The sequence below is a fragment of the Pristiophorus japonicus genome, chromosome 1 (assembly GCF_044704955.1).
Source record: "Pristiophorus japonicus isolate sPriJap1 chromosome 1, sPriJap1.hap1, whole genome shotgun sequence".
Lineage (NCBI taxonomy): Eukaryota > Metazoa > Chordata > Chondrichthyes > Pristiophoridae > Pristiophorus > Pristiophorus japonicus.
The window spans coordinates 332,856,887-332,870,373 of NC_091977.1; the positions used below are offsets into that span (position 1 = coordinate 332,856,887).

At 45.9% G+C, this 13,487-nt stretch overlaps 1 protein-coding gene across 1 annotated transcript in view; it reads left to right on the forward strand.

Annotated features, from left to right (window-relative positions):
* crtap (cartilage associated protein) overlaps window positions 1-13,487 on the forward strand; it is a 56,020-nt gene that overhangs the window by 15,465 nt on the left and 27,068 nt on the right. Inside the window, exon 4 of the mRNA XM_070889277.1 lies at window positions 191-319. Coding sequence (XP_070745378.1) covers window positions 191-319 — 129 coding nt within the window. The remainder of the gene's footprint in view (window positions 1-190; window positions 320-13,487) is intronic.

A 13,487-nucleotide genomic window follows, 5' to 3' on the forward strand; every position in this document is an offset into this window, starting at 1 on the left:
CTCTCGCGTGCTCTCTCTCCTCTTCTCGCTCTCTCTCTCCTCCATTTATCTCCGTTCCCTCCACTTTCTATTTTCCACTGTTTATTGTTGTTCAGAAATGACGAAAACCCAGATGATTGTAAACAGTCTAAATGTAGGTTCGAGCTCGTACACGGTCAATAAGTTAAGGACAATGTTTTTTAATTTTCAGATCATTATGCCGAGGTTCTGCAGTGCAAAGTGAAATGTGAGAATGATTTAACTCCAATCGTTGGTGGGTTTTTCGTGGAGAAGTTTGTAGCTACAATGTACCACTATTTGCAGTTCACTTATTATAAACGTGAGTAAACGACTGGTAAATCGGGTTTGAGGAGTGGTGCTATAATTATAACACAGAATTGGCTGCAAACATCATACAAGTGATCAAGTATATCTCTGCTGATGTTCAGTTGCTTCTCTCAATTAATGTGAGGTTCCAGGCTACTGGCAGGACAGCAAGTTTCTGCTGAGCTTGTACCAGGGTATCTAACCTGGCATCTGTAGATCCTGGTGTGGAACTGGATTTAATGTGGCCAATAAACCTGCAAGGGAATGCTGGAGTTTGGCGCGCAGGATGTAGCACATCAGGAAGACCTTTTCTTGGATATCAACCATGGCTCTCTGACCACTATCATAAGTTGTGGGTTCAAGCCCACATAATCTAGGTCTGAGGGAATATTGGATTGTCGGAGGGGAAGTACTGAGGAGCGTTGCACTGTGGAAGTGGCAGTACTGAGGGAGAGCTGCACTGTTGGAGGGGCAGTACTGAGGGAACATTGGACTGTTGGAGGGGCAGTACTGAGGGAGGGCTGCACTGTCGGAGGGGAAGTACTGAGGGAATTGAAAAGAAACTGTTTTACCAGAGAGTGGTGAGAAGTAGTTATGACAAATAGTATAGATGCATTTAAGTGTAGGCTAGTCAAGCATATGAGGGAGCAGGGAATAGAATGTTGTGCTGATAGTTAGGTGAGGTAAGATGGGAGGAGGCTTGAGTGGAGCATAAACACCGGCATGGACTGGTTGGGCCAAATGGCCTGTTTATGTGCCGTATATCCTATGTGGTACTGAGGGAGTGCTGCACTGTCGGAGGGGCAGTACTAAGGGCCAAATATTGTCCAGGACACTGGCGTGAACAGCCCCTCCTCTTCAACTAGTGCAATGGGATCTTTTACATCCACCTGAGAGGACAGATGGGGCCACAATGTATCATATCCAAAAGGCAGCACCTCTGACAGTGTAGAATTCTCTCAGTACTACATTGAAGTGTCAGCATAGATGTTGTGCTCCAGTCTCTGGAGTGGGACTTCTGACTCTGTGGTGAGAATGCTAGCACTGAATAATGTCTGACACTTCCTGCTGCACTGAGGAAGTTGGTTCAGGTGTGGAGATGGACTACTGTGGCGAGGGGAGAGTTACTCATGTCAAAATACACCCCAACAACGTGTCGGTAGTTTGAAGGGGGAAAGGAAAGGGCAGGAAAATTGGCAATGAAATATAATAATCGAAGGTGTCCATTTTGAATACAATAAAAGCATGAGGATAAGATATACTGTGACTTCAGTTATACGCCTTAAATAACCACCTTATCACCGCGCCTCTCAGCAGCTTGAGTCAGTCCCTTCCTTGCTCTTCTGTTCTTTGAGTCTTTCCTTAGAGCCTTTTTTCTGGTATCAATATTTTCCTCTTCAAACTCACTTCATAAGTAGGCCATACGGCCCCTCAAGCCTGATCCGCCATTTAATATGATTATGGCTGATCCGATTATGGACTCGGGTCCACTTCCCTGCCTGCTCTCCATAATCCCTTATTCCCTTATAAGAACATAAGAATTAGGAACAGGAGTAGGCCATCTAGCCCCTCGAGCCTGCTCCGCCATTCAACAAGATCATGGCTGATCTGGCCGTGGACTCAGCTCCACTTACCCGCCCGCTCCCCACTCCCCTTAATTCCCTTATTGGTTAAAAATCTATCTATCTGTGACTTGAATACATTCAATGAGCTAGCCTCAACTGCTTCCCTGGGCAGAGAATTCCACAGATTCACAACCCTCTGGGAGAAGAAATTCCTTCTCAACTTAGTTTGAAATTGGCTCCCCCGTATTTTGAGGCTGTGCCCCCTAGTTCTAGTCTCCCCGACCAGTGGAAACAACCTCTCTGCCTCTATCTTGTCTATCCCTTTCATTATTTTAAATGTTTCTATAAGATCACCCCTCATCCTTCTGAACTCCAACGAGTAAAGACCCAGTCTACTCAATCTATCATCATAAGGTAACCCCTTCATCTCCGGAATCAGCCCAGTGAATCGTCTCTGTACCCCCTCCAAAGCTAGTATATCTTTCCTTAAGTAAGGTGACCAAAACTGCACGCAGTACTCTAGGTGCGGCCTCACCAATACCCCATACAGTTGCAGCAGGACCTCCCTGCTTTTGTACTCCATCCCTCTCGCAATGAAGACCAACATTCCATTCGCCTTTCTGATTACCTGCTGCACCTGCAAACTAACATTTTGGGATTCATGCACAAGGACCCCCAGGTCCCTCTGCACTACAGCATGTTGTAATTTCTCCCCATTCAAATAATATTCCCTTTTACTGTTTTTTTTTTTCCCCAAGGTGGATGACCTCACACTTTCCGACATTGTATTCCATCTGCCAAACCTTAGCCCATTCGCTTAACCTATCTAAATCTCTTTGCAGCCTCTCTGTGTTCTCTGCACAACCCGCTTTCCCACTAATCTTTGTGTCATCTGCAAATTTTGTTACACTACACTCTGTCCCCTCTTCCAGGTCATCTATGTATATTGTAAACAGTTGTGGTCCAGCATAGATCCCTGTGGCACAGCACTAACCACCGATTTCCAACCCGAAAAGGACCCATTTAACCCGACTCTGCTTTCTGTTAGCCAGCCAATTCTCGATCCATGCTAATACATTTCCTCTGACTCTGCGTACCTTTATCTTCTGCAGTAACCTTTTGTGTGGCACCTTATCGAATGCCTTTTGGAAATCTAAATACACCACATCCATCGGTACACCTCTATCCACCATGCTCGTTATATCCTCAAAGAATTCCAGTAAATTAGTTAAACATGATTTCCCCTTCATGAATCCATGTTGCGTCTGCTTGATTGCACTATTCCTATCTAGATGTCCCGCTATTTCTTCCTTAATGATAGCTTCAAGCATTTTCCCCACTACAGATGTTAAACTAACCGGCCTATAGTTACCTGCCTTTTGTCTGCCCCCTTTTTTAAACATTAGCTGCTTTCCAATCCGCTGGTACCTCCCCAGAGTCCAGAGAATTTTGGTAGATTATAACGAATGCATCTGCTATAACTTCCGCCATCTCTTTTAATACCTTGGGATGCATTTCATCAGGACCAGGGGACTTGTCTACCTTGAGTCCCATTAGCCTGTCCAGCACTACCCCCCCTCGTGATAGTGATTGTCTCAAGGTCCTCCTTTCCCACATTCCTGTGACCAGCAATTTGTGGCATGGTTTTTGTGTCTTCCACTGTGAAGACCGAAGCAAAATAATTGTTTAAGGTCTCAGCCATTTCCACATTTCCCATTATTAAATCCCCCTTCTCACCTTCTAAGGGACCAACATTTACTTTAGTCACTCTTTTCCGTTTTATATATCGGTAAAAGCTTTTACTATCTGTTTTTATGTTTTGTGCAAGTTTACTTTCGTAATCAATCTTTCCTTTATTGCTTTCTTAGTCATTCTTTGCTGTCGTTTAAAATTTTCCCAATCTTCTAGTTTCCCACTAACCTTGGCCACCTTATACGCATTGGTTTTTAATTTGATACACTCCTTTATTTCCTTGGTTATTCACGACTGGTTATCCCTTCTCTTACTGCCCTTCTTTTTCACTGGAATATATTTTTGTTGAGCACTATGAAAAAAAGCTCCTTAAAAGTCCTCCACTGTTCCTCAATTGTGCCACCGTTTAGTCTGTGTTTCCAGTCTACTTTAGCCAACTCTGCCCTCATCCCACTGTAGTCCCCTTTGTTTAAGCATAGTATGCTCGTTTGAGACACTACTTCCTCACCCTCAATCTGTATTACAAATTCAACCATACTGTGATCATTCATTCCGAGAGGATCTTTTACTAGAAGATCGTTTATTATTCCTGTCTCATTACACAGGACCAGATCTAAAATAGCTTGCTCCCTTGTAGGTTCTGTAACATACTGTTCTAAGAAACATTCCCGTATGCATTCTATGAATTCCTCCTCCAGGCTACCCCGTGCAATTTGATTTGACCAATCGATATGCAGGTTAAAATCCCCCATGATTACTGCCGTTCCTTTTTCACATGCCTCCATTATTCCCTTGATTATTGCCCGCCCCACCGTGAAGTTATTATTTGGGGGCCTACAAATTACGCCCACCAGTGAATTTTCCCCCTTACTATCTCTAATCTCCACCCACAATGATTCAACATTTTGTTCATTAAAGCCAATATCATCTCTCACAACTGCCCTGATATCATCCTTTATTAACAGAGCTACCCCACCTCCTTTCCCTTCTGATCTACCTTTCCGAATTGTCAGATACCCCTGTATGTTTAATTCCCAGTCTTGGCCACCCTGCAACCACATTTCTGTAATTGCCACCAAATCATACCCATTTGTAATGATTTGTGCCGTCAACTCATTTACTTTATTTCGAATGCTGCGTGCATTTAGGTAGAGTGTTTTAATAGTCTTTAATCCATGATTTTTAGTTTTGACCCCTCCTGCAGCCCATTTATATTCAGTGGCCCTTTTTGTTTTTTGCCTTGGGTTTCTCTGCCCTCCACTTTTACTCATCTCCTTTCTGTCTTTTGCTTTTGTCTCCTTTTTGTTTCCCTCTGTTTCCCTGCATTGGTTCCCATCCCCCTGCCATATTAGTTTAACACCTCCCCAACAGCACGAGCAAACACTCCCCCTAGGACATTGGTTCCGGTCCTGCCCAGGTGCAGACCGTCCGGTTTGTACTGGTCCCACCTCTCCCAGAACCGGTTCCAATGCCCCAGGAATTTGAATCCCTCCCTGCTGCACCAATGCTCAAGCCACGTATTCATCTGAGCTATCCTGTGATTCCTACTCTGACTAGCACGTGGCACTGGTAGCAATCCCGAGATTACTACTTTTGAGGTCCTACTTTTTAATTTAGCTCCTAGCTCCCTAAATTCGTCTCTTTTTTTACCAATATCGTTGGTACAAATGTGCACCACGACAACTGGCTGTTCACCCTCCCTTTTCGAAATGTCCTGCACCCGCTCCGAGTCATCCTTGACCCTTGCACCAGGGAGGCAACATACCATCCTGGAGTCTCGGTTGCGGCTGCAGAAACGCCTACCTATTCCCCTTACAATCGAATCCCCTATCACTATCGCTCTCCCACTCTTTTTCCTGCCCTCCTGTGCAGCAGAGCCAGCCACGGTGCCATGAACTTGGCTGCTGCTGCCCTCCCCTGATGAGTCATCCCCCTCAACAGTACTCAAAACGGTGTATCTGTTTTGCAGGGGGATGACCGCAGGGGACCCCTGCACTACCTTCCTTGCACTGCTCTTCCTGCTGGTCTTCTATTCCCTAGCTGGCTGTGTACCCTTCACCTGCGGTAAGACCAACTCGCTACACGTGCTACTCACATCATTCTCAGCATCGTGGATGCTCCAGAGTAAATCCACTCTCAGCTCCAATTCCGCAACTCGGACCGTCAGGAGCTGGAGGCGGATACACTTCCCGCACACGTAGTCGTCAGGGACATCGGAAGTGTCCCTGAGTTCCCACATGGTACAGGAGGAGCATATCACGTGACCGAGCTCTCCTGCCATGACTTAACCCTTGGATACACTTAAATTGGCAACAACAATGCTAAAGTTTACTCACTATTATCGAAGAGAGATAAGAAAAACTACTCACCAGTCCAGCCAATCACTTACCCCCTTGGCTGTGACGTCACCTTTCTGTTTCTTTCTACTTCTTTTTTGCCTTCTCCCTGTAGCTGCACAAGCACACCTCTCGCCGAACTTGCGCTGCTCCTGTTCTCACTGGCCTTTTGTAGGCCTCTCTGATCCCCGGAACTCCCGCCTCTCCACGCACCTCCGACGCTGCTCCTGGTCTCGCTGGCCTTTTGTAGGCCTCTCTGATCTCCGGAACTCCCGCCTCTCCACGCACCTCATTTAAGAAACTGTCTATTTCTGTCTTCACTTTATTCAATGTCCCAGCTTCCACAGCTCTCTGAGGCAGCGAATTCCACAGATCCACAACCCTCAGAAGAAATTTCCCCTCATCTCATTTTTAAATGAGCGGCCCCTTATTCTAAGATTATGCCCCCTAGTTCTAGTCTCCCCTATCAGTGGAAACATCATCTCTGCATCCACCTTGTCAAGCCCCCTCATAATCTTACATGTTTTGATAAGATCACCTCTCATTTTCCTGAATTCCAATGAGTAGAGGCCCAACCTACTCAACCTTTCCTCATAAGTCAACCCCCACATCTCTGGAATTAACCTTGTGAACATTCTCTGAACTGCCTCCAAAGCAAGTATATCCTTTCGTAAATATGGAAACCAAAACTGCACACAGTATTCCAGGTGTGGCCTCACCAATACCCTGTACAACTGCAGCAAGACTTCCCTGCTTTTATACTCCATCCCCTTTGCAATAAAGGTCAAGATTCCATTGGCCTTCCTGATTACTTGCTGTACCTACCTGCATACTAACCTTTTGTGTTTCATGCACAAGTACCCCCAGGTCCCGCTGTACTGCAGCACTTTGCAATTTTTCTCCATTTAAATAAAATAACTTGCCCTTTGATTTTTTTTCTGCCAAAGTGCATGACCTCACACTTTCCAACATTATACTCCATCTGCCAAATTTTTGCCCACTCACTTAGCCTGTCTATGTCCTTTAGCAGATTTTTTGTGTCCTCCTCACACATTGCTTTTCCTCCCATCTTTGTATCGTCAGCAAACTTGGCTACGTTACACTCGATCCCTTCTTCCATGTCGTTAATATAGATTGTAAATAGTTGGGGTCCCAGCACTGATCCCTGCAGTACCCCACTGGTTACTGATTGCCAACTCGAGAATGAACCGTTTATCTGTTTTCTGTTCGTTAGCCAATCCTCTATCCATGCTAATATAATACCCTCAACCCCATGAACTTTTATCTTGTGCAGTAACCTTTTATGTGGCACCTTGTCAAATGCCTTTTCGAAGTCCAAATACACCAGATCCACTGGTTCCCCTTTATCCACCCTGTTTGTTACATCCTCAAAGAATTCTAGCAAATTTGTCAAACATGACTTCCCCTTCATAAATCCATGCTGACTCTGCTGACCGAATTTTGCTTTTCCAAATGTCCTGCTACTGCTTCTTTAATAATGGACTCCAGCATCTTCCCAACCACAGATGTCAATCTAACTGGTCTATAGTTTCCTGCTTTTTGTCTGCCTCCTTTTTTAAATAGGGGCATTACATTTGCAGTTTTCCAATCTGCTGGGACCTCTCCAGAATCCAGGGAATTTTGGTAAATTACAACCAATGTATCCACTATCCCTGCCGCTACTTCTCTTCAGACCTTAGGATGCAAGCCATCAGGTCCCGGGGATTTATCCACCTTGAGTCCCACTATCTTACTGAGTACTGTTATGTATGGAGAAAGAGTCAGATTCAACACTGAGCTCAAAGTAAAGTGTGACCGTAGTCTTTTATTGCAGGTCTCCAGAGTGCTTCTCCAACCTGTGAGGCCTCCTTAAGTATCTATGCTCCCAAGGGATTATGGGATCCCTTGGGACTCCAGGGGATGAGCCCTCTGGTGGCTGTACAGAGTAAATACAAGTTTTTATATATATAAAACAACACCTCCCCCAACCCCCCGCCCCCCCAAAAGTCAATAGTGTAACTATTTACAATGTGAGTCGATCTGAGGCCCTTCTTGCCCTGGTTGATCGTCTCGGTGTGAAAGCTGGTGTCGTTGAATCATTTGTTGGGCCCTCGCTGGGCTGCTGTGCAGCTGGCCTTGCTGGGCTGCCTGGTGTGTTGGGTCCTGCTGGGCTGCTGTGGATGATGGGTTCTGCCTACACACCATGATGCCGGTTGCCACTGGTGTGTAGGGGGATCAAAAAAGGTAGGGTCCAAGGTGGGTTACTCAGGATAGTCCGTGAATCTGAGTTTGATTTGGTCCAAGTGTTTCCGGTGAATGAGTTCATTTGAAAGTTTGACCCGAAATACCCTGCTCCCCTCTTTGGCCACGACAGTGCCGGGAAGCCACTTGGGACCTTGTCCATAATTCAATACAAATACAGGATCATTGATTTCAATCTCGCGTGACACATTTGCGCTATCATGATATGTACTTTTTTGAAGCCGCCTGCTCTTAAGATGTATGTTCATGTAGATCAGGGTGAACTAACGAGAGCCTTGTCTTTAGTGCTCTTTTCATGAGCAGTTCAGCAGGTGGGATCCCAGTGAGCGAGTGGGGTCTCGTGCGGTAGCTAAGCAGGACTCGAGATAGGCTGGTTTAAACGGGGCAGATGTGACATGTTTGATCCCGTTACGGATCATGAATTCCTTGAACGCAGCACTGCTAAAACATGGCCCGTTGTCGCTCATCAGGTAGGCTGTGTGTGGCAAACATGGCCCGCAGGCTTTCAGTAGTGGCAGCGGACGTGCTAGCCGACATTATCTCACATTCAATCCACTTGGAGTACACATCTACAACCATAAGGAACATTTTACCCAAGAATGGGCCTGCATAGTTGACGTGTACCCTCGACCACTGTTTGGAGGGCCAAGACCATAAACATAGAGGCGCCTCCCTGGGTATATTGCTTAACTGCGAGCACATATTACATCTGTGAAGGCAGGACTCTAAGTTTGCATCGATACCGGGCCACCACATGTGGGATCTGGCTATCGCTTTCATCATGATGCCAGGGTGGGTACTATGGAGGTCATTGATGAAGGTGTCTCTGCCCCTTTTGGGACCACTATACGATTGCCCCACAGAAGGCAGTATAGACATTTCATCTTTGTGCCACTGGAACGGTTTTATCGCTTCCTGCATTTCCACTGGGACACACAGCTTTTGAGTAGGGATAATAAGGGGTCCTGGCTCGTCTAGGTTTTGATCTGCCGGGCAGTAATGGGTGATTGCTCACTCTCAAATGCTTCCATAACCATGGCTAAATCTACGGGTTGCGCCATTTCCACCCCCGTGGTGGGCAATGGCAGCCTACTGAGAGCATCTGCGCACTTTCCTGTGCCTGGCCTGTGGCAGATGGCGTAGCTGTCTGCGGACAACGTGGGCGCCCATCTCTGGATGCGGGCCGATGCGTTTGTATTTATCCCTTTACTCTAGGAAAACAGTGATATGAGTGGCTTATGTTCAGTTTCCAATTTGAATTTTAGCCCAAACAGGTATTGATGCATTTTCTTTACCCCATATACACACGCTAACGCTTCTTTCTCAATCATGCTATAGGCTCTCTCAGCCTTAGACAGAATGATGGATGCATAAGCAACCGGTTGCAGCTTCCCGAAATCATTTAGCTTGTTGCAATACACACCCGACGCCATATGATGACGCATCACATGCTAGTACCAAACGCTTACATGGATCATACAACACAAGCAATTTGTTTGAGCATAACAATTTTCTCAAACTTTTACAAAGGCATTTTCTTGGCGCTTGCCCCAAACCCATTCGCCCCCTTTTCTTAATAAGACATGTAGTGGTTCTAGCAGTGTGCTGAGACCTGGTAAGAAGTTACCAAAGTAGTCAGGAGTCCCAGAAACCACCGCAGCTCTGTCACGTTCTGTGGCCTTGGTGCGTTCTCGATTGCCTCTGTCTTCGCGTTGGTGGGCCTGATGCCATCCGCCGCAATCCTCCTTCCCAAGAATTCCACTTCAGGCGCCAGGAAAATTCATTTCAAGCGTTTTAACCTGAGCCCCATGTGGTTGAGTTGACTAAGACCCTCCTCCAGGTTCTGCAGATGCTCGGCTGTGTTCCAACCTGTGACCAAGATGTCGTCATGGAAGACCACGGTGTGCGGGACCGATTTAGTAAGCTTTCCATGTTTCTCTGGAATATCGATGCCGCTGATCGAATTCCAAACGGGCATCTATTATAAATAAAAAGACCTTTGTGCGTGTTGATGCAGGTGAGGCCCTTTGATGATTCCTCCAGTTCATACAGCATGTAGGCTGAAGTCAGATCCAGCTTCATGAACATCTTTCCTCCCGCCAGCGTTGCAAATAGGTCGTCAGCCTTTGGTAGTTGGTCCTGCAGAGAGAAACGATTGATAGTTACTTCGTGATCGACACAGATTCTGACGGTGCCATCTCCCTTAAGGAGAGCAACGATCGGGCTGGCCCACTTGTTTAACTCGATTGGTGAAATGATGTCCTCATTGCAGCCGGTCTAGCTCGATCTCTACCCTTTCTCTCATCATGTACGGTACTGCTCTCGCCTTGTGATGGATGGGTTGTGCCCCCGGAATTAGGTGGATCTTCACTTTTGCTCCTTGGAATTTCCCAATGCCTGGTTCGAACAGTGAAGGAAATTTGTTTAAGACCTGGGCACACAAATTGTCGTCAGCGGCCGATAGCGCTCGGACGTTGTCCCAGTTCCAGCTTATCTTTCCCAGCCAGCTCCTGCCGAGCAGCGTGGGACCATCGCCCCGTTCCACCCAGAGTGGTAGCTTGTGCACCGCTCCATCGTAGGAGACCTTTTACGGCAGCACTGCCAATTACGGGAATCAGTTCTTTCGTGTAAGTTCTTAGTTTCGTACGAATTGGAATTAAGACTGTCCTTGAGGCCTTGTTGCACCACAGTCTTTCGAAAATCTTTTTGCCCATGATGGACTGACTCGTGCCTGTGTCTAGTTCCATTGACACCGGGAGTCCATTTACTTCCACATTCAGCATTATCGGGGGACAATTCGTGGTGAATGTGTGCACCCCATGTACCTCTGCCTCCTCTGAGGCTCTGGTTTGTCGTGGTCCTCCGTGGATCTGTCCTCCTCTGCAACATGGTGGTTTGCAGGTTTGACAGGATTAGCAGCTCGCCTGCACATACGTTGGAGGTGTCCCATTGTTCCACAGCCCTTGCAAACATACCCTTTGAATCGGCATGAATGGAAACAATGATCACCCCCGCAGCGCCAACAAGGTGTTAATGGCCTTGCATTCATCACCCTTGATGGTGAACTCTGAGACATCTGCGGACATGCAGCTGCAGGTATGTGTGACCTGCCCTGTATGTTACGATTTGAAAACAACATCACTTTGTTCACAGTACTTGTAGCAGCACTTATGTGCTGAGAGATTAGCTTCGTATTATCACTGGTGGCAATGAATGCCTGGGCCATCGCTATGGCCTTACTCAAGGTTGGGGTCTCTACAGTCAAAAGTTTGCGAAGTATGGTTTCATGGCCAATGCCAAGTACGAAAAAATCTCTGAGCATGTGCTCCAAATGTCCTTCAAATTTGCAATGTTCTGCAAGGCATCTAAGCTCGGCGATATAACTCGCCACTTCCTGGCCTTCAGGCCTTTTGCAGGTGTAGAACCGATACCTCGCCATCAGAACGCTTTCCTTCGGATTCAAATGCTCTCGGACCAGTGTGCACCAATCATCGTACGATTTCTCTGTGGGTTTTGCTGGAGTGAGCCATACGTTGGTGCCCCACAGACGGTGAGGAGGATCGCCCTTCGTTTGGCAGCGTTCTCGTTGGCCACGAAGTATTAGTCGAGTCGCTCCACAAAAGTTTCCCAATCATCTCCATCCGAGAATTTCTGCAGGATGCCCACTCTTCTCTATATCTTTGGGTTTGCTTATCTGTATCTCGTCACTAGTTCTTATGTATGGAGAAAGAGTCAGACTGAACACTCTGAGCTCAAAGTAAAGTGTGACCGTAGTCTTTTATTGCAGGTCTCCAGAGTGCCTCTCCAATCAGTGAGGCCTCCTTAAATACCTGTGCTCCCAAGGGACTATGAGATCCCTTGGGACTCTAGGGGATACGCCCTCTGGTGGCTGTACAGAGTAAATACAAGTTTACATATATAACAAGTACCACCTCCTTAAGTGATTGTGATTATGATTGTGTTGCGTTCCTACCCCCCCCCCCCCCATATCCTTGACTATCCACTGTTGGGATATTGTTAGTGTCCTCTACCGTAAAGACTGATACAAAATATTTGTTCAGAGTTTCTGCCATCTCCATGTTCTCCATTACTAATTCCCTGGCCTCGTCCTCTGAGACCAACATTTACTCTATATCTATAGAAACTCTTGCTATCTGTTTTTATATTTCGTGATAGTTTACTTTCATAGTCTATATTCCCTTACTTAATCATTTTTTTAGTCATTCTTTGTTGGCTTTTAAATGCTTCTCAATTTTCTGTCCTTCCACTAGTTTTGACCACTTTGTATGCCCTTGTTTTCAATTGGATACCGTCTTTTATTTCTTTAGTTAGCCACGGATGGCTATCTTTTCTCCTACACCCTTTCCTCCTCACTGGAATATATTTTTCTTGCAAGTTGTGAAATATCTCCTTAAATGTACACCACTGCTCATCAACCATCCTACACTTTAATCTATTTTCCCTGTCCACTTTAGCCAACTCTGCCCTCATACCTTCATAGTCTCCTTTATTTAAGCTTAGTACACTGGTTAGAGATCCAACTTTCTCGCCCTCCATCTGAATTTGAAATTCAACCATGCTATGATCACTCATTTCAAAGGGAATCCTTTACTAGGAGATTGTTTATTAATCCTTTCTCATTACACAGGACCAGATCCAAGATAGCCTGCCCCCTGGTTGGTTCCGTTACATACTGCTCAAGGAACCTGTCCCTTATGCACTCTATGAACTCTTCCTCAAGGCTACCCTGACCAATTTGATTTGTCCAATCAATATGGAGGTTAAAATCACCCATGATTATTGCAGTTCCCTTTTTTACAAGCCCCCACTATTTCCTGGTTTATGCCCCGACCAACAGAGTTGCCACTGTTAGGGGGCCTATAGACTATGCCCACCAGTGACTTTTTCCCTATATTATTCCTTATCTCCACCCATAGTGTTTCAACATCCTGATCATTTGTGCCAATATCGTTTCTCACTATTGCAGTGATCTCATCCTTTATCAGTAGAGCTACCCCACCCCTTTTTCCTTTCTGTCTGTCCTTCCGGATTGCCAAATACCCCTGAATATTTAATTCCCAATCCTGGTCACTTTGCAACCATGTCTCTGTAATGGCTATCAGATCATACCCATTTGTCTCAATTTGTGCCGTCAACTCATCTATTTTGTTACAAATGCTACGTGCATTTCGACAAAGTGCCTTTAAATTTGTTTTTTTACCCTTTTTTCCTACTTGTTTCCTCTCTCCTTCAAACTCACTTTCTTTATTTTTGCTTTCTAATTCCAGCTTTACTCCCCTCCCTACTGAATCTTGTTTCAGGTTCC